Source organism: Littorina saxatilis, linkage group LG16, assembly GCF_037325665.1.
Source record: "Littorina saxatilis isolate snail1 linkage group LG16, US_GU_Lsax_2.0, whole genome shotgun sequence".
NCBI lineage: Eukaryota > Metazoa > Mollusca > Gastropoda > Littorinimorpha > Littorinidae > Littorina > Littorina saxatilis.
The window spans coordinates 25831464-25857345 of NC_090260.1; the positions used below are offsets into that span (position 1 = coordinate 25831464).

At 42.7% G+C, this 25882-nt stretch overlaps 1 protein-coding gene across 3 annotated transcripts; it reads right to left on the minus strand.

The window, feature by feature from the left end:
- Window positions 1–4945: 4945 nt before the first annotated feature.
- LOC138950680 (uncharacterized) lies at window positions 4946–14684 on the minus strand. Of its 3 annotated transcripts, none has more exons than XM_070322389.1 (6): window positions 14604–14684; window positions 12752–13016; window positions 11334–11510; window positions 10435–10512; window positions 7199–7311; window positions 4946–5916 (listed from the first exon to the last, which is right to left on the minus strand). In XM_070322389.1, exons 2-6 carry the CDS (start codon window positions 12963–12965, stop codon window positions 5380–5382), a joined length of 1119 nt encoding a protein of 372 aa, XP_070178490.1. In that variant the 5' UTR covers window positions 12966–13016; window positions 14604–14684; the 3' UTR covers window positions 4946–5379. The 3 variants fall into 3 exon arrangements, with proteins under 3 accessions (XP_070178490.1, XP_070178489.1, XP_070178491.1); XM_070322388.1 differs by having other exon boundaries at window positions 14552–14682; XM_070322390.1 differs by lacking the exon at window positions 14604–14684 and adding an exon at window positions 13987–14183.
- Window positions 14685–25882: the final 11198 nt, after the last annotated feature.

Below are 25882 nucleotides of genomic sequence, written 5' to 3' on the forward strand. Positions count from 1 at the left end.
ACACACACACACACACACACACACACACACTCACACACACACACACACACACACACACACACACCCCCACACACACACACACACACACACACACACACACACACACACACACACACACACACACATACACACACACTCACACACACACACACACACACACACACACACACACACACACACACACATACACACACACACGCGCGCACACACACACACACACACACACCTGTTCATTGTTTCGTTCTCTTTGTTGTTCTATTCTTCGTTCTCCCTTTTCACGGGATGTGAGGCACAACTATCTAAACCAGTTCACACACAGTTTGATTAAATATCAAATGACAAAAAGTGGTGGAAAAAAATAATCATAACAATGAAACTTCAATCAAAATTCAAACAAACCAACAAAATCAGCAGAAAACCATACAACTTGAAGTCGAAAACATCTCTATTCCACAAGTCAAGAAGAGCAACTAATGAGCACTTCTGGGGTAATAACGCGATACAACTCCTGTGATCTTGCCGCGAGGTGGCGCCAGTTACCAGCCGAAAGAAAGAAGGGGCATAACCTCACCAGAACCGACCATTGTCTGTTTACGGTATAAAATGCACGACTTACAAACGAACTGTTACCAAACCGATATGCTATTTGGGACCAATGCAAGTTTTTGTTCCTTTCTCGTGTGATCTTGCCGCGAGGTGGCGCCAGTTACCAGCCGAAAGAAAGAGGGGGCATAACCTCACCAGAACAGCCCATTGGACAAGATGAAAGCTTTAGGCAAAATGTGGCATGTTGTCCTGCAATGTTATCATATATCTAAAGTCAAGAAATCAACCAAGTGTCATTAGCGCTTGGCTCTGGGTCCAGTAGAATCTAATAATAATAATAATGAACACTTATTAATTGCCCCTTTCTTTCTTTCTTTATTTGGTGTTTAACGTCGTTTTCAACCATTCAAGGTTATATCGCGACGGGGAAAGGGGGGAGATGGGATAGGGGAAAGGGAGGAGATGGGATAGAGCCACTTGTTAATTGTTTCTTGTTCACAAAAGCACTAATCAAACAATTGCTCCAGGGGCTTGCAACGTAGTACAATATATGACCTTACTGGGAGAATGCAAGTTTCCAGTACAAAGGACTGAACATTTCTTACATACTGCTTGACTAAAATCTTTACAAACATTGACTAAATTCTATACAAGAAACACTTAACAAGGGTAAAAGGAGAAACAGAGCCGTTAGTCGCCTCTTACGACATGCTGGGTAGCATCGGGTAAATTCTTTCTCGTCCCAACCAATATGGGACTCCCCCTAACCCGCGGGGGGTATTAATTGCCCCTTCTCACTAGAGCTCACGGTGATGTACAAAAGCAACAACAATCAATCAATCAATCAATCAATGAGGCTTATATCGCGCATATTCCGTGGGTACAGTTCTAGGCGCTCTGCAGTGATGCCGTGTGAGATGAAATTTTATACGGCCAGTAGATTGCAGCCATGTCGGCGCATATTTACCTTTCACGGCCTTATTCCAAGTCACACGGGTATGGTAGACAATTATTAACTGTGCCTAAGCAATTTTGCCAGGAAAGACCCTTTTGTCAATCGTGGAATCTTTAACGTGCACACCCAATGTAGTGTACACGGGGGGTGGTTCGGACACCGAAGAGAGTCTGCACACAAAGTTGACTCTGAAATAAATTTCCGCCGAACCTGGGATCGAACTCGCGCTGACAGCGGCCAACTGAATACAAATCCAGCGCGCTACCAACTGAGCTATATCCCCGCCCCACAACACACACACACAAATTGTCTGCGTCACTGTCACACAGGGCTACCCACACTGTGTGTCCCTGGGTACTGTACGCTAGAAGCCGAACAAAGTACCAGATACAGTGGACCGCCCCCCCCCCCCCCCTTTTTTAAGGCCTCCAAAAACTCTGAGAAAATCAGGTAATAAAAATAATTTAATAAAAATCTAAAACAGATGTAAATCTACAGATGCTATGATCAGAAAGTCTTAAAAATCAAGGTCATTTAAAAAAGGAAGTCTTAACTTGGGGGGGAAGGGAGAGGGGGGTGGGGGTGGGGGTGGGGGGGGGGGGGAGAATATGCCATGAAGGAAACAACCACACTGCAACTGACACAAAAACGGCAACATTTCTATACGGAGTAAACAAGAACATACATGTAGCTGCAGGTCTTCAACGAATGAGAAAACGGTGTGCCAGGTCTCTATTGATGTGAATTTACACCAACAAAATTTAACTAAAAATGATAATTGGGGCATTACTGCTGTCGACAATTGTTGTGTCTTTTTCCTGTGCCTATTGCAAAAGCCCTAGAATGCTGGGACATCTGACAACATTGCTGCATTTAACATGCGACCCATTGAGTGAGACATTCTGACGAGTGGGAACTGAACTTCACGTCACAAACCAACTCCAACAGAAGAGAACTGCTGAACACAGCTGTCTTCTTCTTCTTCTTCTGCGTTCGTGGGCTGAAACTCCCATGTACACTCGAGTTTTTGCACAAATGGATTTTTACGTGTTTGACTGTTTTTACCCCGCCATTTAGGCAGCCATACCGTACGCCGCTTTCGGAGAAACCATGCTGGGTATTTTCATGTTTCTATAACCAACCGAACTCCGACATGGATTATATGATCTTTTCCGTGCGCACTTGGTCTTGTGCTTGGGTGTACACACGAAGGGGTATAAGGCACTAGCAGGTCTGCACATAAGTTGACCTGGGAGATCAAAAAAAAATCTCCACTTTAACCCACCAGGCGCGGCCGGGATTCGAACCCACGACCTTCCGCTTTGGAGGCCGGCGTTTTACCACCAAGCCATTGCGACTGTCTAGCACAGCTGTCAACTTTTCTCAGGACTAGTTGACTACTAGTTCCTTAATCTTTCTAAAACTTCCATAAAGACTTTGAAATGCAACTTTTCCACTTTTTTACTAGCCACGCAACATCTCTGGCACAATACAATACAATACAATACAATAAACTTTATTAATCTCTAAAAGAGAAATTGCATTGCTGAGCTTTTGTGTCCGCAACAAAACACACATAAAACATCCAAAAACAAACATTTGTTCTTTGTCATTCATACATTCCCGTGCCCCCACACATCTCCTCAATTCCTACATCAACATTCTATCATAACTATGTATACATTTATTCTCTTTTAACAGTCTGTCTTCAAACGCATCTCAGAGACTTCCTTCTCAAAAACAACTCAGAATCAGTGTTCCTTTAGATCACTGCTCATGTCTTTTCAAAGTTTCGCCATTTCTCACTAATCATAATACCACACTTTTTTTCAGTTTAGGTTACAAATCATGTTTTCACTCGACCATTTTGCACCAACAAAAACTTTGAATGTATACACATGCTTAGGAAAACAAACATCCCAAGCTCACTTGAAAACACTTGCGCTGCCATTTTAAGAAATTCTAATTTTTCTTCAGCATCATTCAGGAGGTGTTCCGGAAGAAACGACTGTGCAATGTTAATGTTCTCAGGTCCCGGTATTAGCCCACAGACGCATAATTTTATGACCTGACTCATTCTGACATAACATTGTTTTTGTATAGCCAAGACATCGACTGGATGTCTCATACACAGATTGAGGATGAAAGTCGCTTTTTACCAGGCATGGGAATTGAAAAAAGTGAAAAAAGGCTGAAAATTTGTGAGTAATATCAAAGTCGACGGCGCGAAGCGCCTAGCCGTACCAGGGAGGTCCGGGGGCATGCCCCCTCAGAATTTTTTTCTCTCCAAAGAACCCATATTGTGCAATTTGGTGTTATCTGAGCTCCAAGTTTGCCATTAAATTCAGTTTTCAGAACCATTTTTGCCTCCCCCATTTATGATTTATTTTTTCGGCGGACACTTATGCTTTTCCGGCGGAACAAAACAAATTTCGGCGCAAATTTGCCTTTCAGCGGACAATTCCCATGCCTGCATTTCAATGCTTGTTATTCTCTCAGGTACCAGGAGATTGGTTCCGTAAAACTCTCGCTTACTCCATTACACATGGCGTATGCATATAGAACGCTTACTTCCCTTTGGTTATTTGAACTGTTTTTGTATAGCCATCAATCAATGAGTCTTATATCGCGCATATTCCGTGGGTACAGTTCTAGGCGCTCTGCAGTGATGCCGTGTGAGATGAAATTTTATACGGCCAGTAGATTGCAGCCATTTCGGCGCATATTTACCTTTCACGGCCTATTATTCCAAGTCACACGGGTATAGGTAGACAATTATTAACTGTGCCTAAGCAATTTTGCCAGGAAAGACCCTTTTGTCAATCGTGGGATCTTTAACGTGCACACCCAATGTAGTGTACACGGGGGGAGGTTCGGACACAAAAGAGAGTCTGCACACAAAGTTGACTCTGTGAAATAAATTTCCGCCGAACCTGGGATCGAACTCACGCTGACAGCGGCCAACTGAATAGCCAATAAGACATCTGGATGTCACATACAGTGGAGTCCGGGTACAACGAATCTCAAGGGAGATACATTTTAGTTCGTTATATCAGTAATTCGCTGAAGAGTTTTCAACCCTAAATGGCCTCAAGACAAGTTTTCCCACTCACCTTCAAATGATCGTCCCATCGATCTTTCCTTGGAGAGTACAATCTCTGCATGTTTTCAACAGCTTCATAATATAATCCATAGAGAGCTCTAGCAAACTAACAGCGGGAGGTGCACGAAAAGCGTCAGTTTTCACGATAAAACTTTGACTCGCTCATTCACGGGACATAACTGCACTCCGGACTGTCCACAGTGTTGAGCAATTTAGGAGACTTCACTGCCTGAGGAGAGTATTGATTCAAATGAACGCGTGGTTCTATATCACGTCACTCGGTCACGGATCGGAGAAAACAAAAAAACAGTTCCAGATTTCGAAACCATGTTCGTCAGCCATTGTTTTTAGCAAGACAGACCACATGTGCACGAGCTTCGCTGACGTACATCGCAAAATGTCATGACGTCACCACAACTTTCGGTTTTGGTTCGATCTGTGCACCTCCCGCTGTTAGTTTGTTCAGAGTTCGCTCATCACGCGATGTGCACTTGTGTTTGTGTATTTTTGTGTATTTTTGTCTTTGGAGACAATTATTGACATCAGTTCGTTGTAGCCTTGTGACTTTTAGAGACAAAACGGCTCTGGGGCGATGAAAACGTGTTTGTTAAAAGAGGGGTTCGTTATGCAAATGAGTTCAAAAGGTTCCATGTAGCCGGAAAGTAACAAGTAAGAAATAGAAGGCTGTCTGCCGGGAAATCAATGGCAGTTCGTTAAAAGAGGGATTTCGTTATACCCAGGTTCGTTATAGCTGGACTCCACTGTACACAGATTTTCAATCCAATTCCAAGTCTAACTGATCTATTGTCCCCTGAGTCTCACTCTCGGTCTCACTCTCAGAACTTTGCTGTTGTGTCTGTTTCTGTCTTCTTCGCAAGACCGTATTCATGTAGGAAGCAGCCTTTTTGCAGGGCAAGCACCGGGGTTGGCCCTCCTTTGAACAAAACAAATGGGGCTGGCCGCCCTTCCTAGAGAACCACACCGTACAGTAGGAAGAGCGACAATGTGCTTTGGGGACTGCATGGTGGACCACAGTCTTGGGCAAAGGTCCGTCAACAGCAAAGAATCCTTCACACAAAACGTTGTCGTTGCTGAAGAAACTCTGGAGATGGTTGACCAGCTTGGCGACGTCCACCGTCCCATATTCGTCGTTGACATCGACACGCTTTTCGGGACACAGCAGCACATTGTGGTACAGTATTCCTCGCTCATCCAGACACAGGAAGACAGGGTCCCCCCTGTAGCTCCCTGAACCCAGTAACGCTGGCTTTGTGATGAGCATCTTCAGGGTGTCCTCCTTGTCTCGGTAGATCTGTAAGGATAAGGACAAGGAAAAGGATAAGATTCATATGACTTGACTTACTTGACTTATTCCTGTAGAATCCCTGTGGATTCATATAGTCCTGTGTAAAATGTCATATTTTGGTTACAAATATTAAAATAACGTATACTAATTACTATAATGGTTATGAGGTTTGAGGAGAACAGTATGGTGGTTTTGATTTACCCAGGTGTTCCAGAGCTAGATCCACAGCAGACAACAACCCAAAGCATTGTTGCTGTCTTGTGATGACGTTTTTGTCGTTATAAATTATCGGTATTATGTGAAGAAATTTCAAAGCGAAATTTACCTTTGATGGGTCATGGGATATAAATGTAACACCTTCAATTCATCCATGGAATCGTGTGGTACAGTGGTACCTCCCTTAACAACCCCTCTATTTTACGGCTCCCTCAATATTACAACCAATTTTTCGGGATTGTTTTTTTTCCTTCTACAGTCGAACCTGTCTAAAGAGACAACCCAAGGGACTGAGCACAAGGGGTCTCTTTAGACAGGTGGTCTCTTTAGACAGGTGATTTATATAGTCGTAAAAACCGTCGGGGATCCGTTGGGGTGGTCTTAATGGGCAGGTGGTCTTTATGGACAGGTGGTCTTTCTTTCTTTCTTTATTTATTTGGTGTTTAACGTCGTTTTCAAGGACAGGTGGTCTCGAGGGCAGGTTCAACTGTATTTCTTTATATTTCTTACCTCTCTCTGCAAGACACACAACCGACCATCAGTGGACTTGAAACAACTTTTCCCAAAAATAATCATGAATTTGGTCATCTCCTGTCGAGTCAGTACACAAAACAGACACGTAAACATGATGAAATTCTGTCCGTGTGCAACAATACTTCGGTGCACAAACTGAAGTACCGCCACGGTTTTTCATATCTAATTCAGCTCATTACTTTATTTTGTTTTCATGAAGCTCGTAAGCAGCGCAGCAGGTGGATTATCAGGCATGGAAATTATTGATTGAAAGAAAAATCTCGAAAAAATAGGTGAGTCCTCTGGAATTTGTTTGAATTCTGTAAAAGTGACTCACGCGGGCGAAATCTCACTAAAAGAAGGAGCGGTTTTATGGAGGACATTGGTCATATTGTCCATATCGATTTTTGTTCCTCGATTTTTTTCTCTCTCAAATTTGTTTTCTCAGAAGAGGAATTTTTTTCTCGGAAATGTGTGGCTTGTCTCTGAAATCCGAGGAGAATTCCCATGCCTGATTATAATGTGCGGCAGGTGGGTGTTGTCTGTTTTGGTAGCGTACCTTGTATGAGAGGTTACTGAGCTCCTCCACCGACTTCAGCAGGTACACCGCCTTCTCTAGTGCTGTGCCACGGAGATCATGATTGTCCGTTTGGGTTGCAGCTGCAGTAGTGACTGTCAAAAGAAAAATCTTGATATACAAAACAATTAGGTAATTAACTATCATTACATCATAAGACAGGCGCAGTGGCCTGGTGGTAAGACGTCGGCCTCCTAATCGGGAGGTCATGAGTTCGAATCGCGGTTGCTTCCGCCTGGTGGGTTAAGAGTGGAGATTTTTCCGATCTCCCAGGTCAGCTAGTGCCTTAACCCCCTTCGTGTGTACACGCAACCACAAGACCAAGTGCGCACCTGTAATCCATGTCAGAGTTCGGTGGGTTATCTTCTTCTTCTTCTGCGTTCGACGGTTGTGTCTAGGGTCGTAGTTCCGCTGCTGTCGTGAACTGGAACGTCGCTTTCAGGTCTTCTGACGTTCCCCAGAGCTTGGTCTCCAGTGTAGCTCCTTCTGGCCAGATCTGGTTCCGCAGCAGAGTGAAGTTTGTGCATGTAGATGAGTTTCCTGGACGCAGCAGATGTCGATGCTGTGGGTCTTCAGGAATTGTTGAAGGTCTTGTTTTTTGTTTCTCACTCCCTCTGCGTTCCAATGCATAAGGGTGAAGTTGCCAGTCGCATTACTCCGTCCTTCCCTGGCGATCTCAGAAGGGTGGGAGCTGCCAGTCGCTGGGGGTGGGCTCCTTTGAGGCATGGAGCCCGGCACCGCCTCTACCTGGCTGGGTTCCATAGAGGCGACACCATCACGAACATTCGACCTAGACACAATCATTTGTCGTAGTAAGCGTAGACATCCGGTCTGCTCCCCGCCTAATGGCCGATGTCTTCCGTCTTCGGGGGACTACGTGGGTTTAAATTTGGAGTGGTCCTTCTCCTAGAGGAGTTTCCTTGCAGGGATAGTGAGCCTCCTCTGCCCTCGTTTTAATTTTGGAGTGATCTTCTCCTAGGACAGCTGCCTTCCAGGGTTGACGAGCCTGTCCTGCCCGGCTATTTAACCCATAGTTGGGGGTTGGTTCGTGGGCACCAGGGCGTATCCACACGCCGGTGGGCCTGCATGCCACACGTCTAGGGGCCAACCACCTCCGAGTCCTTGTAGTTCAGCCTGGGGCCTTTCGGTACCCAGTTCACGCCTGTCGCCACGGTGGAGGCACTACAAAGGGCTTGCTGTGGAGAGGTTATGTACTGGCAGGAGAGACTGACGCAAGCAGCTGCTCTCTTTTCGCGTTGTCCTGCAAAGGACGGTGCTAGCCAGCGGTGAGGGCTGAAAGCGAGAGGTGACAAGCACGAAACACTTTGCCAACACACTAGACACATCACACAACCATTTGACAGGCCGGTGGGTTATAAAAACACGAAAATACCAAGCATGCCTCCCCCGAAATTGGCGTATGCTGCCTGAATGGCGGGGTAAAAACGGTCATACACGTAAAAATCAACTCGTGCTAAAAACATGAGTGAACGTGGGAGTCTGAGCCCATGAACGAAGAAGAAGAAGAATTACATGCTAAACAAGGTTGTTGCTCGGCTTTATTTTCTTTGTTAAAGCCTCACTTCGCCTCAGATGAGGTTTACAGAACGATGGAACCTTTCACGAAATAAGCAGTTCTAACCTTATGGAACACACTTGCACTAGCATTTAACATCATTAAATGACACAGTTCGTTTGAATGGCTATTTAGCATGCGTTAACCACACACCAGTTATCGTGGTTTATTCAACCCCTGAGCGATCGTGGACCTGTGTGACCGACTTTCCCTTTTTTCACATAAGTGATGAATTAAGTCGTCAGTTTGTGGTTTCAATGCGACTCGCTGTATCTGCAATAGCACGTTATTGTGTGCCTCTGAATCTAAAATGCAACAAACGAACTGAGCGGTGGACCGTTGAAACATAAGCAGAAAATGCGTCTGCTTGGGCAAACCTGACCTTGCATGACCTGCTTCTGGGCTCCCTTTTTTCACACTTTCAAAACTTCGAATTGTACTGTATCATCTTGTTTTGATGAAAAAAGAATCATTTTATGTCAGAATGTTTGTCTCACATGCTGTCAATTTATTATCTAAATTTTAAAAGTTAGGTCTAGCACCAGAACGAGGCTTCCGATTTGTTTTATAGTACATACATCCTTTTCAAACTGCAAAAAATAAATTGTTTGAAAATGCCCCACTCTCAACGGAAAGCAGCCAGGATGCTCCCGAGCGGTAAGCGTTCAAATAGAAGAATGTTTGTACTGTCTGTAAAAGCTCAGGAGGCTTAGGGATCAGAAACAAATGGTTTACAGGAGGCGGAGTGAGGCTTTAAATTTGCCAAAATGACATAAAAAGACTTCGGCAGTTTTTCATTACTTCCTTCTTTTCTTTTCTTCTAGGTATGACCATGGGCAGCATCTCCCATATACACTCAGGATTTCCAAGAGTGGGCTTTAACGCTTTTTTGCCACGACTTAGGTAGCCATACTTCAGGGGATGCATGCTGGGTATTTTCATATTTCTATAACCCACCAAACTGTGACATGGATTACAGGATCTTTTCTGTGTGTACCTGCAGGTCTTGAGCTTGAGACTTTTCCTGCGTAACTTAAAATTTAAAAGGGATGTGGTTTTGCATCGGAAAAACTACTTTTATTCAAAAACTTTGCCTTTTTTGACAGAAGGGTTATACCTCCCTTGCCGGCCATACAACCTTCCTTTTTTTTGGTATTCTTAAAAAACATTTCAGAGAAAAAAAAAGAGAAAATAAGAGGAAATGTAAAACCTCAACGAAGAAGCAGGCATGGGAATTGAAAAAAGTAAAAAAGGCTGAAAATATTTAAGTAATGGCAATGTTGACGGCGCGAAGCGCCCAGCCTTACTAGGGGGGGTCCGGGGGCATGCCCCCCCCCCCCCCCCCCCCCCCCGGAATTTGTTTATCTCCAAAGAACCCAAATGGTGCAATTTGGTGTCATCTGAGCTTCAAGTTTGCCATTAAATTCAGTTTTTAGAACCATTTTTGCCTCCCCCACTTAATTTTTCGGCGGAAACGTTTGCTTTTTCGGCGGAACAAAAACATAATTCGGCAGAAATTTGCCTTTCGGCGGACAATTCCCATGCCTGAGAAGTTTTCATGCCTCAATGTGTCCAGACAACACAGCCACTTGACAATGATAGTTCTCAACAGTGAAAGTGAAAGTACAGAACACACACTCACCTGTCTTTGCAATCTTGTTGGGCAACTCAGGGCAGACACTACCGGTGCCATCGTCATCCTCTGCTTTCCGTTTTCTACCTGCATGATGGATACAAATATCAAGTTGAAGTTGATCCCTGATTCAATAAATGCAGCAATATAATTTCACAAATCATGCAAACTGGTTAGGCAAAAAAAAAAAAAAGGTCTGTTTACGGTTACATAGGCCAAAAAAATAGGGTCGGTAGGTCGGGATTTTTTTGTTTTCCCAAAAAACCATATTTTTACGTTATTTTGCTTTTTCCCAAATGCCAAAAAAAAGTCTAGGGTCGCGCGAAAAAAATAGGGTCGGTCGGGTTACCGTAAACAGACTATATTTTTTTTGTTGGCCTTAATACCCCCCATCACCTGCACTGCCCTATTCTTACCCCAACAACGCTCCCCACCGCCCCACCCCCTCACCCCTACTTCTAATATTGTAGAAAACAAGGGTGGATGCGGGTGGGGTAAGCGAGGGAGCTGCTACCAACAATCTCTGGATGACAGCATTTTTACTGTTCGTTAACTTTTTCAGCAGCATGTGTACATGATTAAAACAAGCAACAGCACAAATAAGTTTTATTCATACACAAAACCTGCTGGCCAGAGGGGAATTATAATCAATGAGACTTATTGTAGCTCTCGGTTCAGCAACACAGTATAATTCAACAGTCATCTAAAAAAAAAAAAAAAAGTTTTGAAAAAGAAATAAACCAAAACTATGTAACATTATGAGAACATTGTTTTTTTCACAAAAGTTGTACATCAAAAATATGAGAAAATTATGTTTTTATAAGGCTCCGCAGGGAGTCTTCAATCACGTGCTTCTATAAGTGGAGTTCCACCGTACACGGAAAGATCAGCGTGAAATTGTCACCCACCTCTTGTTTCGTCCAGCGTCGTTTGAGTCGCCTTCATCTTGTCCGTCTTCAAAGTCTGGGTGGCCTTCACTCGTCCTTTTTTCATCGTCTGTATTTTCGACACCAAAACCAAGTTACACTGCGTCCCTGTGTGCACACTGGCGTGGCCTGCATGCTGTTGCGTGCCACTGGTACTTCCTGTCAAAGAGCAGCAAGCCGCTGTCAGTCAAGGGCGCGGCCGCATGACGAAACGACTCAGCAGGGATGGCCAAATCGTCCGCCCGATCGCCAGGGGCGAGTAAAAAATCCGCCGGGCTAGTACAGTGATACCTGCGATGTAAGGCCCCTCTGATGAGTGGACACCACCCAAGAAAGGACACCTTCTGGAGTCCCCTTGTCTATTATCTCTACCAAAATATACCTGTCATGACAGGCCACCTGCAATGTGGGGACACTTTTAGCTGGTCCCAAGGGTGTCCTTTCATCGCAGGTACCGCTGTACAAACAACACGGTTTCTCGCTTCTCTTCAGTTTTGAAAACAATTTTGGCTTTCACACTCACAGTTACAGTAACACTACCTCATACGAACTGTTCAACATGTAAACGGCCGCAACTTTCTAAAAGCATGCATCAGCAGGAACAATAATAGGGCTCGCTCCCTTTTCTTGAAAACATGTCTAGCTTACGCCACCTCATATTCATAAGGGCTGTTCAACAGGTAAAGGGCAGCAACTTTCTGAAACCATGCATACACAGGAACAATAATAGGACTCGCTCCCTTTTCTTTAAAACAAGTCTGGCTTACGCCTCCGCACAAGGGCTGTTCAACATGTATATAAAGGGCCGTAACTTTCTGAAAGCATGCGTTCGGAGGAAGAATTATAGGGCTCGCTCCCTCGCTCACTTTTCTTGAAAACAGTTCTGGCTGACGCTACCTCATAAGAACTGTTCAACATGTAAAGCCTAAAGGGCCACAACTTTCTGAAAGCATACATGTATCAACAGGGAGAATTATAGGGCTCGCATGCTTGTGTCCTTTAGTTTATTATCCTTTTGCAGAGTTAAAGAGAGGTCTGTAGTGGTGTACAATATTGTTTAAATAGAAAGGAAGGTATAATTATATAGTTTTTACCTATTCATTTCAACCCCATCCAAACCTGTCACAATGTAGGGGCTTTTGTAAATAATGTAGTTGTCCGCACGTTTAATTGAAAAGTGACTTAACGACAATTTGAACTGTAGTATAACAATCCAGTATGCCTTTGTTTGCTTTTTAATTTAATTCAAGCGTCCAGACAACTAAAGGGGGAAAAACTCTACTTCACAAACGCTTCATTATATTGTGTGTGCGTGTGTGTGTGTGGAGGGAGGGGGGCTTCGTTTGAGAAGTGGCCTGACGGCGATTTTACTGTAGTTTAACATAATCTGCTGAACTTACCGTTTGGATGTCGCAGTGTGGTGTGCGGTGCTAGCGGTGGTTCTTCGGCAATGTCAATCTCTATCTTCAACTCCGTCTTCACTGTTGGCTCCTGTGAAGGCTGCTGTGGCATGCATCTTGGTCCTACTGGTAGTGAGTAGAGTAGTGGATCTCTTGTAACTCCTTCCATCTTCACCCAGCATGTGGATACTGCTGGTTCTACTTCTCCGTCCATTTTGTCGCAGCCAACCTCTGTAGTCTACCCTGCGCTGGTATGTGAAGGGCGCTGTTGGGGGAAAAAAAAGATGTTCGCAATTAGAACAAAATCCGACGGGCGCAGTGGCGTGGTGGTAAGACGTCGGCCTCCTAATCGGGAGGTCGTGAGTTCGAATCCCGGTCGCTGCCGCCTGGTGGGTTAAGAGTGGAGATTTTTCCGATCTCCCAGGTTAACTTATGTGCAGACCAGCTAGTGACTTAACCCCCTTCGTGTGTACACGCAAGCACAGGACCAAGTGTGCATAGAAAAGATCCTGTAATCCATGTCAGAGTTCGGTGGGTTATAGAAACACGAAAATACCCAACATGCCTCCCCCGAAATCGGCGTATGCTGCCTGAATGGCGGGGTAAAAACAGTCTTACACGTAAAAATCCACTCGTGCTAAAAACATGAGTGAACGTGGGAGTCTAAGCCCATGAACGAAGAAGAAGAAGAAGTTGCAGCCCTGTTCATACAGTCTATACATTTACCTCCATTTTACTTTTTAGGACTCCATATATGTATTTAACTTTCTCAGATTTGAGAAGGTTCAACGTTTTGAAAGGAGTGTTCGACTGTACCTGCCTTTGTCTATCAGTATCAGCCAATATTGCTGTCCCTCTCTGTGCATCTGTGTGTGTGTGTTTTACAGAAAGAGAGAAAAGAGAAATGGACTGGCTATAGGCACTCAGAGTGTATACAAGACCTGACCACTGTATACATTCCGGCTTTAACTTCCGGTCGCGAAGCGAATTTGCCATTCGACACCACATTGCGATAGGAACGCAGAGCAGTGTATTATAAGAGTACAAAGAAACGAAAACAATCTGCTGCTGCACGGCCTTTGCTGTGACGTAGATTACATTTTCACATTTTCGACACTGAACCGCATCAACACTAGGAGCGTCATTCGACGCCATTTTGTGAAGGTACGCTTCACTTTCGATTCATGGTATCAAAGTATGCTGGGAACAAACGCAGACAAAAAAAAACCACACACACGAAACTGATGCTTCATGGCAGTTTATTGTCGGAGGTTGGAACACACTTGGAGTGTGTGTCGACCTAGAAACGGTTGTATACTATGTGAATGTACATTATTTGCCAACCCTCGACACTCCGAAAAAGAGATAGCAGAAGTCCATACGTCAAACTGATTTTTCATTGGCTACTTCCCAACGACTTGTTAGGGGGCATTTCATTGGCTACAGATTTGTTACAGAGGTTTTCATTGCCGGAGTGTATACAGACTCATCGATCCTCTATACACTCGGAGTGCGTGTAGCTTTTGCCAAAGAGAAAATGGGCTTCAACGTGTTTGCTTGTATGCATGCATGAGTGCGTGCGCAAGAATCAGAGACTGAGAGAGCTAGGGATGCAGAGAGACGAGACAGAAAGAGAGATGGGGGGGGGGGGGGGGGGGTCAAAGAGAAGTGTCTGTTTTGTATGGTCTAATGTCTATTATTATTAAAAGTATTATTATCGCATGTCACTGTCAGTGTCAGTAAAATGTGCGACAATAATCTACTTAGATCGTTACATCCGTCTCATGATCGCTTACTCACCACTTCTTACTCTGCACGAAGCAGCTCAAACGTTCATTTCGAACCTACCTACCCTGCAAAGTTCTGCTTTTCTGCCTTGGAATACACTAACTAAAATAACGCAACTTGATTTGAGACAATGCGGAAGTTGATTTCGCGAAATTGCTACGCATGCGTAGTTTTGTGTATCGCAAACTGTCGCGTGAGTGAGAAGACACAATAATTATATATTATAAGCTACAATAACATTTTTCACAAACACTCATTACACAGTAACAAAAAAACCCACACCTGCAATATGAAAATCAAGCTTTCATTAAAATGCAATGAAAACTGTGGTAGTAGGACCCCTCCCTCCGGTATCTTTTTATACGAAAGCATCAAAACACACGCCCACAAATAAGTGCTCACAAAGTCACAGTAGGAATAGGAGATACTGAAAAGTTAGGTGCAGAAGTAGAACGCAGAATTATTATACATGTAATCATATACCTAAATATAGGTCCCTGATGTAATCTATGCCAAGTTGATTAAGTTTGTATGTTTATGAGTGCTTCGCCCGAATGTAGGGGAAGGGCTCCTAATATGGACCGGCTCCTAATATGGACCACCTCCTATTCTGACAAACTAACGGCGCTATAGCGCTCAAAACAATTTCATTGGCTGTATTCCCCCTCTCTGGATAACTTGCACATGTCAAAACAGTTGCAGAAACACAAACCTCAAAACCGTTAGGCTTTTTCTCTTTTTTTCACTTTTGGCAGGGTTCATTCTAAATTTGCCGCCTAAAACGGACTCGTTTCTGTCCACAGCCAAAGCTTTTATCACACAAAAATTGCTATATATGACAGCTAAGACCGTATTTGTTAAATTTTAGCAGTGTTGACCCCGAGTTTCTACTGCAAACAATAAAATAATAGCAACATCTTAAAGTATGTGTGAGTCCCCTAATATGGACCACCTTCAACAAATCGAAGAAAATAAAAGCTAAAGGCTATTTTCATTAATTCATTAAGAAGCTTGGTGGAAATAACCTATAACTAGCCCTCGAGATTTCAAAAAAAATAACAAAAAGAATTAATAGTCTTCTTTTCGTGGAAGTTGATAATTTCACTTATTTTCACTCTGTTTTTGATAAGCTTCTTTAGTTTCCTGGTGTGCTTCAAATAATGCTCTCATCAACCCGAAACAGATCAATCTAAAGCATATTTTAATTAGTCTGACCTGCACACTAAGTTGTATCATGTTATTTTGAAGTATAGGGGGCTTTTTACAGTGATTCGTCAGTGAAGGTCGCTTCACTGGTCCATATTAGGCGCCCAGTTGGCTCCTAATATGGGCCACTTGTGATTTTTTCTGTATTTAATTTTTGCTGAATGTCTATCAAAGCTATTTCACTCTAATTAGGCCTAACGGTTAACCTAAGAGAGAATGACTACCAAACACAAAATGAACTTTTTTCGCAAAAAAACAAGCTAGTTATCAGCAGAGACATACATACATTCTATCTATGTCTCTGTTATCAGCATGAAACAAAAAGTGGTTCATATTAGGAGCCCTTCCCCTACATTGTATATGTCTAGGCAAGCTGACAAAGCAAATGGAAACATCTGCAGTAAACCCGCTGAACACAGCGGACTGAGACTGAACATAAAGAATGGAGTCGATGCCACTTGTGTACACAGATGAAAACACAATATTGTCGATGTGTCAAAAAACAACAAGGAAGGTCAGTTAGTTATTGAAACGTTTAATCATAAAAATATGACGACGGACACATTCACTGGCAAGACTTATGTTGACCAGGTCTTTGAACTGGGCTTATACACGACACTGGTATTACGGCGCGCTCCGTAACATGTATTGTCTGGCGAGTAAGAGTTATGGTAAATTGTGCGAATTGATTTGGTAAAGGGAGCTAATCAACAAAGTTTTCTCTCTCCTGGACTCCTGCGCCAAATACACAGTGCTCTCCCTTTCGCTCAAACAACACTTTGACAATTTAAAAACTGTTTAAATATATTGTGACTGTGGAGTACGCAGTCCTGAATTTTACATTAAGTCATTTTTGACTAAAATAATGTTTTAACATAGATTGGGAATCGAGCCGAGGATAGTGGTGTGTCAGTGTGTGTGTGTGTGTGTGTGTGTTCCTGGGAATGATATCCCCGGATACTTTTTTTTATTTTTTCGATAAATGTCTTTGATGACGTCATATCCGGCTTTTTGTAAAAGTTGAGGCGGCACTGTCACACCCTCATTTTTCAATCAAATTGATTGACATTTTGGCAAACCAATCTTCGACGAAGGCCGAACTTTGGTATTGCATTTCAGCTTGGTGGCTTAAAAAATGATTGATGAATTTGGTCATTAAAAATCGGAAACTTGTAATTAAAAAAAAAAAAATTCCAACATTAATTTCATCTTATTCTTCGTCATTTTCTGATTCCAAAAACATATACATATGTTATATTTGGATTAAAAACAAGCTCTGAAAATTAAAAAATATGACAATTATGATTAAAATGAATTGTCCAAAATCGATTTAGAAACAATTTCATCTGATTCCTTGTCGGTCCCTGATTCCAAAAACATATACATATGATATGTTTGGATTAAAAACAAACTCAGTACACTAAAAAGAATAGAGATACAGAAAAAGCGTGTTATCCTACTCAGCGCGACCATTACCGCACTATTTTGGCTTGTCGATTTCACTGCCTTTGCCACAAGCGGTGGACTGACGAAACTACGAGTATGCGGTCTTGGTGAAAGAAATGCAGTGCGTTCAGTTTCATTCTGTGAGTTCGACAGCTTGACAAAATGTTGTTATTTCGCCTTACGCGACTGGTTGTTTCATTCTGATAACTAGCTTGTTTTCTTGCGGAGAAGTTTCATTTTGTGTTTGGTAGTCCTTCTCTCTTAGGTTAACCGTTAGGCCTAATTAGAGTGAAATAGCTTTGATAGACATTCAGCAAAAATTAAATACAGAAAAAAATCACAAATGGTCCATATTAGGAGCCTGATAAAGACCAGTGAAGAGGCCTTCAGGAATCGGCACTGTAAAAAGCCCCCTTTACTTCAAAATAACATGATACAACTTAGTGTACAAGTCAGACTAATTAAAATATGCTTTAGATTTATCTGTTTCGGGTCGATGAGAGCATTATTTGAAGCACACCAGGAAACTAAAGAAGCTTATTAAAAACAGAGTGAAAATAAGTAAAATTATCAACTTCCACGAAAAGAAGACTTTTTGTTATATTGTTTTTAAATCTCGAGGGCTAGTTATAGGTTATTTCCAGCAAGCTTCTTAATGAATTAATGAAAATAGCCTTTAGCTTTTATTTTCTTCGATTTGTTGAAGGTGGTCCATATCAGGGGACTCGCACATACTTTGAGATTTTGCTATTATTTTTTATTTGCAGGAGAAACTCAGGGTCAACACTGCTAAAATGTAACAAATACCTTCTTAGCTGTCATATATAGCAATTTGTGTGTGATAAAAGCTTTGGCTGTGGACAGAAACGAGTCCGTTTTAGGCGGCAAATTTAGAGTAAACGCTGCCAAAAGTGAAAACAAGTCGCGTAAGGCGAAAATACAACATTTAGTCAAGCTGTCGAACTCACAGAATGAAACTGAACGCAATGCAATTTTTCAGCAAGACCGTATACTTGTAGCATCGTCAGTCCACCGCTCATGGTGAAATTGACAAGAAGAGCGGGGTAGTAGTTGCGCTGAGAAGGATAGCACGCTTTTCTGTACCTCGGATATGACGTCATCAAAGGTATTTATCGAAAAAAGAAATAAATATCCGGGGATATCATTCCCAGGAACTCTCATCAAAAATGTCATAAAGATCGGTCCAGTAGTTTGGTCTGAATCGCTCTACACACGAATACGAATACGAATACGAATACTTTATTATCTCATACAGAGAAATTTCAGTGTGGTGCACATTAAAAGACAAAACAAATAATAAGACAACAGATAAAAATACCATACGAAGCATACTACACTCGCGCACGCATATGTACACTAACAGGAATAGTAACATGATTCCAAATAGGTTAATTGCCGTCAGCTTTAGCTAAAAGTTTATCGCTAAAAACTATCATTATCACAGGACTAGATATGTCATTGAACAATATTTATCACAGGACTAGTCATTCGAGGGTTATCACACTCAGCATAAGGGTGCACATCAAAGAGTATAAAAAATATTCATCACAGAAATCAGTGCATATGTTCACCGGCACACATACTAGTTTTAATTAACTTAGATATTTAAAAAGCCAATTGACTTTGGAATAAAACTGTTCTTAGTTCTGAGCGTGCGGAATCTGGGAGTGCGGAGGCGACGTCCTGAGGGCAGGACCTCAAAGTGGTGAGCGAGCACATGACTACTATCCTGGATGATGCAGCGGGCCTTTCGCACCACACGTCGTTCATACAGCACAGTCAGTCCTTCCTGTCTCACCCCCACAATCTTACCACATGTGTTCACCACCCGCCCAAGCACATTCTTACTCTTCACACACAGACCTCCATACCAGCAGATGAAAGAGAAAGTGAGAATGGATTCAATGAATGAGGAATAGAATGTTTGGAGGATGCGGCTGTTGATGTTCAGACTTCTGAGCTTTTGTAAGCAGTAGATTCTTGACTGACACTTCTTGTGGATAGCTTTAGTGTTTGAGGAGAAATTTAGTTTGTTGTCAATGACTGTACCGAGATATTTGTATTCAGTCACTCGCTCAACTTTCACACCATCTATGTACAAATCTGAAACTGTAGCTGGGTTTTTGCGAAAGTCAATAACTAGCTCTTTTGTTTTTGTCACATTTAGGGCTAAACAGTTATCTTTACACCAGGAGCTGAAATTTTGAACTTCAGAAAAATAAACAGAATCAGAGTCAGACAGGTCTTCAAGGGCAGAATCGTCAGAATATTTCACAAGAGGGGTCGTAACAGTGCCTTGACAATCGTTAGTGTATAATGTGAACAGAACTGGAGACAATACTGTGCCCTGACGCACAGACACACACACATACACCACGACCCTCGTCTCGATTCCCCCTCTATGTTAAAACATTTAGTCAAAACTTGACTGAATGTAAAAAGAGAAAAAGGCTAACGGTTTTGAGGTTTGTGTTTCTGCAACTGTTTTGACATGTGCAAGTTGTCCAGAGAGGGTGAATACAGCGAATGAAATTGTTTTGAGCGCTCTAGCGCCATTAGTTTGTCAGAACAGGAGGTGGTCCATATTAGGAGCCGGTCCATATTAGGAGCCTTTCCCCTACGTCGAAACCGGTCCTATTATTCGTGTTTTTATTGTTCGTGTTTTGGTTTCATTATTATCCGTGTTCTTGTTCTTCTCACCTGCAGTCTCCTCTTCCTATTCCAGTGGAACAGCTAGATTAGTGGACCTGTTTTTTTTTCTGGCTGCTTCCCTACTGAGACCGGACTAGGTTGATTAAGACGTGTGATTAATGTGACCGACTTCGACGTGGCACTCTGAGCTTTATTGGTTCTTGACGTCATCGTGTGAGTTTTGTCCAGACACAGGCGCTTGCAGTTATTAAACACGATTGCCATCTCGACTGGAATACTGTTTTGTCTGAACTGTACAATGGACAATGGGTGGGGCATGGATACCGTCTCTGGGTCCGCACAGACAGTTGACACGGGGGTGGAACATGGATACCGTCATTGGGTCTGCACAAACATTCGACACGGGGGTGGGACATGGGTACCGTCTCTGGGTCTGCACAAACAGTCGACACGGGGGTGGGACATGGGTACCGTCTCTGGGTCTGCACAAACAGTTGACACGGGGGTGGGACATGGGTACCGTCTCTGGGTCTGCACAAACAGTCGACACGGGGGTGGGACATGGGTACCGTCTCTGGGTCTGCACAAACAGTTGACACGGGGGTGGGACATGGGTACCGCCTCTGGGTCTGCACAAACAGTTGACACGGGGGTGGGACATGGGTACTGTCTCTGGGTCTGCACAAACAGTTGACACGGGGGTGGGACATGGGTACCGTCATTGGGTCTGCACAAACAGTTGACACGGGGGTGGGACATGGATACCGTCTCTGGGTCTGCACAAACAGTTGACACGGGAGTGGGACATGGCTACCCTCTCTGGGTCTGCACAAACAGTTGACACGGGGGTGGGACATGGGTACCGTCTCTGGGTCTGCACAAACAGTTGACACGGGGGTGGGACATGGGTACCGTCTCTGGGTCTGCACAAACAGTTGACACGGGGGTGGGACATGGGTACCGTCATTGGGTCTGCACAAACAGTCGACACGGGGGTGGGACATGGGTACCGTCTCTGGGTCTGCACAAACAGTTGACACGGGGGTGGGACATGGGTACCGTCTCTGGGTCTGCACAAACAGTTGACACGGGGGTGGGACATGGGTACCGTCTCTGGGTCTGCACAAACAGTTGACACGGGGGTGGGACATGGATACCGTCTCTGGGTCTGCACAAACAGTTGACACAGGGGTGGGACATGGATACCGTCTCTGGGTCTGCACAAACAGTTGACATGGAGGTGGGACATGGATACCGTCTCTGGGTGTGCACAAATAGTTGACACGGGGGTGGGACATGGATACTGTCTCTGGGTCTGCACAAACATAATGCTTACATGGACGTTTTAATATTTCTGTTCATGCAGAACACCGTTGGAACATCCGTAAAACCAGCGACTCTCAGCCAAGAGATGACTTAATTGTATGCAGATCTGCCAACCAAACTGTTATGCTTTCAGCGTAGCATGCTACGTTTTAAAAACACATTGATACGCCGTTACGCCAACTTACAATTGCTTAGCACAAACAAATAATCACAAGCGGGGAACACGTTTGCTCTATCTCGTGAGTCCTTGTACTCATTTTCTGATTCTCACTCATAGTAGCGGTCAGAATTTGAGTCATAAAACATTGTCCACACTGAACTGGGGCAATGCAAACGCTTTCTATCAGCCATTATGGTTCTTTTTATATTTAGTCAAGTTTTGACTAAATATTTTAACATCGAGGGGGAATCGAAACGAGGGTCGTGGTGTATGTGCGTGTGTGTGTGCGTGCGTGCGTGTGTGCGTGTGTGTGTGTGTGTAGAGCGATTCAGACTAAACTACTGGACCGATCTTTATGAAATTTGACATGAGAGTTCCTGGGTATGAAATCCCCGAATAGAACGTTTTTTTCATTTTTTTGATAAATGTCTTTGATGACGTCATATCCGGCTTTTCGTGAAAGTTGAGGCGGCACTGTCACGCCCTCATTTTTCAACCAAATTGGTTGAAATTTTGGTCAAGTACTCTTCGACGAAGCCCGGGATTCGGTATTGCATTTCAGCTTGGTGGCTTAAAAATTAATAATGACTTTGGTCATTAAAAATCTGAAAATTGTAAAAAAAAATAAAAATTTATAAAACGATCCAAATTTACGTTTATCTTATTCTCCATCATTTGCTGATTCCAAAAAGATATAAATATGTTATATTCGGATTAAAAACAAGCTCTGAAAATTAAATATATAAAAATTATTATCAAAATTTTTTTTTCGAAATCAATTTAAAAACACTTACATCTTATTCCTTGTCGGTTCCTGATTCCAAAAATATATAGATATGATATGTTTGGATTAAAAACACGCTCAGAAAGTTAAAAGGAAGAGAGGTACAGAAAAGCGTGCTATCCTTCTCAGCGCAACGAATACCCCGCTCTTCTTGTCAATTCCACGTGCACTGCCTTTGCCACGGGCGGTGGAGTGACGATGCTACGAGTATACGGTCTTGCTGCGTTGCGTTGCGTTCAGTTTCATTCTGTGAGTTCGACAGCTACTTGACTAAATATTGTATTTTCGCCTTACGCGACTTGTTTTCTTCTGAACTTGTGAAAATGTATATATTTTTGCGCAGAACAGCGTTAATGCGGATGTGCGAATATTGTTTAGGCCAAAAAAAAAATAGGTGTGGTTACGGTAACATAGCCAAAAAAAATAGGGTAGGTAGGTAGGCAATCACTTTTTTTTTTTAACTTTTTTTTCTAATGTGTACAAATTAAACCTACTTGACAGGGAAATAAGTGTGCGACTCGGGCGCTTTCGCTTTCATTGCGTTTTTTGCACTCGGTTTTTTTTTGTTTTTTTTGTTTTGACAAATGTAATAAAAAGTTATAGGATCGGCCCCTAAAAATAGGGTAGGTCGGGTTACCGTAACCACACCTATTTTTTTTTTTAGGCCTTAGACAATGCTACCCTAAAACACCATTAAATTTCTCTTAAAAGTCCAATGTTTTCTTTAAATTGCCGCACTGAAGGTTTCATAAGGGTTGACAGGGATGTGTTTGTGATGTTGACATTCCTTGTGAGCTGATCAAACGTTTGAAGTTTTGGAGACAAAGAAAAGAAGGGCATGGTAGTGAGAAAAAACACCAAGCAAACCAATATGAGAACAGCAGACAGGTAAAGAGCAAAGGAAAAACAGAAAGACAAAAAGAAAGAAAGAAAGAAAGAAAGAAAGAATGAAAGAAAGAAAGAAAGAAAGAACGAAAAAACGAAAGAAAGAAAGAAAGAATGAAGACAGAAAGAAAATCAAAAACAAAGAACAAACAAACAAGCAACCAAACAAACAAACACAAAAACAAAAAAACACAAACACACACCAAAAAGACACACAGAAATGAACACACACCAAAAACACACACAGAAATGAACACACACCAAAAACACACACAGAAATGAACACACACCAAAAACACACACAGAAATGAACACACACCAAAAACACACACAGAAATGAACACACACCAAAAACACACACAGAAATGAACACACACCAAAAACAGACACAGAAATGAACACACACAAAAAAGAAACAAGCAAACCAACAAAAATGAAGCAAAGATAAAAGAATTGAACACCCTAAATACACAACTATGTAAGTTCTGTCCACTTCAGACCTTGAATATACTGTCATTGTATTGTATTTCTTTTTTCTTTCATTTAATTTGTCTTACATGTAAAAACACATTTCATTACAATCTCATCTTTGTAAAGTTTTTAATTCTATTTTCATGTATCGTACATACGCCTCCTGTGCCAACTGTCATTTTCACATGAATATCATCGATAACTTCTGGTCGATATTACGTATGTCGTGTATATATTACGGCTGTGTATTGTTTTGCGATATCACAAGGAATGGACCTGTTGACTCAAAGGCTATAATGAGCTGCCGAAACATTAAAGAAACAATTAATTATTCACCTTGATCATGAGGCCAGTCTGATGTTATGCACAGGGGATTGTAACATGAGCTCTCTCTCAAACCATGGTCTTTACTGAGATCGTGACGTCACTGCTGGCTACTTTCTCTGTGGCGCGGTTAGGCTGATCAATGTCTTGAAAGGTCCTTATACTTATCAAAAATGATAGTTTTGGACGAGATTCAGATCAATGCATCAAATATGCGTTACGTTTTATAAAAGTGCGTATGTGACAATAGTCACACGGTGGAAACGTACGCACACAGGACACACACGCACGTAATTATTCACGATAACATTCACGCACGCACGCACGAGCACACACACACACACACACACACACACACACACACACACACACACACACACACACACACACACACACACACACACACACACACACACACACAGGTTATGCCCCCAAGAATAAGAAAGAAAAAACACTACGGCGGTTTCGATTTTTGGCTCACGTAAGTGTAGCCTATGCGATGCTAACTTTTGTCTGTCTGTGCGTGCGTGCGTGCGTGCGTGCGTGCGTATGTATGTATGTCTGTGGTAGAAACTTTAACATTTGAAGACGTCATATTACATTGACGTCACATTATGACGTACGAGGGTTAGACGTCACGCGATGGAATTACTGAAAGTCTCGGTGATTGTTATTTTGAGCGGGCCGAGACTATTTTGGCAGTCGTTTCCATGTAAGTAGGCTACATGCAGACAGACAGATCTAGATCTAGTGTCTCGCTTTCTTGCACAGTTTCACCTATGCTCTTTCTGTGTGTGTGTGTGTGTGTGTGTGTGTGTGTGTGTGTGTGTGTGTGTGTGTGTGTGTGTGTGTACTGTGTGTGTGTATGTGTGACGGAGTGATTGAGTTTGTGTTACTGTTTGTCGATTTCTTACGTGAGCCCTGAAGGCTTCGCCTCTTGTTATCTCTGCTTTGTATATGTGTAAGAGTTTTCCAAGCAAGTGTAGTAAAATAACAAACGCCCGCGTGTGTGTGGAGCGATTCCCAGAAAACTACTGAATCGTCATGGAACTTTACACACACGTTTTTCCAAATAATATCCCCAGACGGGATTTTCATTTTGTCACATGTCTTTGATGACTACATTCGGCTTTTAGTAAAAGTTAAGGCGGCTCTGTCACGCACTAATTATTTTAACCAAATTGATAGAAATTTCGGTCAAGCAATGTTCGACTCAGTTCGGACTATGGGATTGCCTTGGTAGCTTACATATAAATCAATGCAATCTAATATTTAAAAATCTCACATTTCTAATAACAATTTACATTTTAGTCATCCATCAAATATGATTGTTTCTGATTCATTATCACTTCCTGAATCCCAAAATATATAGATATGCCATATTTACTCTGAAAATGTACTCAAAATTAAAGGGAAAAAAAAAGAATTATGCACTTTGTTTGCATGCTATGCGTAGACGAGCTGGACCCGTCTTAGTCTTCGGGAGAGAACATTAAAAAAGCACTTAGAAACAAATGGTGGCATCTTCCGTCGTTTGATCAAAGCATTTTGACACTGTGACTCTTGAGGACAGGTCATGTCTGACTGCTATGTCCACCACTAACGGTCTAAAGTATTCGAGGCTTGGCACTAACACCGGCAAAACACGGGTATTCGAGGGCTTATGCTGCAACATGACAACGCACCTGTGCATACTGCCTTTGCGACAAAATATTTCTTGGCACCAAAGGAAGCACTGCTGTTGTCGCATCCACCCTATTTTCTTGACATCCCATGCTAGTTCAGCCGGCTTCCTTGATTTCAAGAACCAGCCGCTGAAACACGGTTTGAGAGCCCTGAAAACTCTGCCCGAGTCTTCCCAAGGGCCATACAAGGTATTGCTGATGTCACGTGGTTCCACGCCTGGATGAGGTCGTTTGAGAGGATGGCCAGTTGGGTGTCGGCTGGGGAAGGATCGGTCTAGAAATTGGCCTGGTTAAATTGTTGGTATGTGTTTCCGTTTCTGAGATTCTAAATAATTATGGAACAGCCTACGTATGAGTGCCCTTGTAAGTAAAAATTTTGTTTT

Bases quoted from the DNA above. Each gene is read 5' to 3' on its own strand.
- LOC138950680 (XM_070322389.1), bottom strand. From the start codon at position 12,965: ATGGACGGAGAAGTAGAACCAGCAGTATCCACATGCTGGGTGAAGATG. The intron at 11,511-12,751 runs GTAAGTTCAGCA...GCTCTTTGACAG, and splicing joins CACACTGCGACATCCAAACG to GAAGTACCAGTGGCACGCAA. The intron at 7,312-10,434 runs GTGAGTGTGTGT...TTCTTTTGACAG, and splicing joins CAACAAGATTGCAAAGACAG to TCACTACTGCAGCTGCAACC.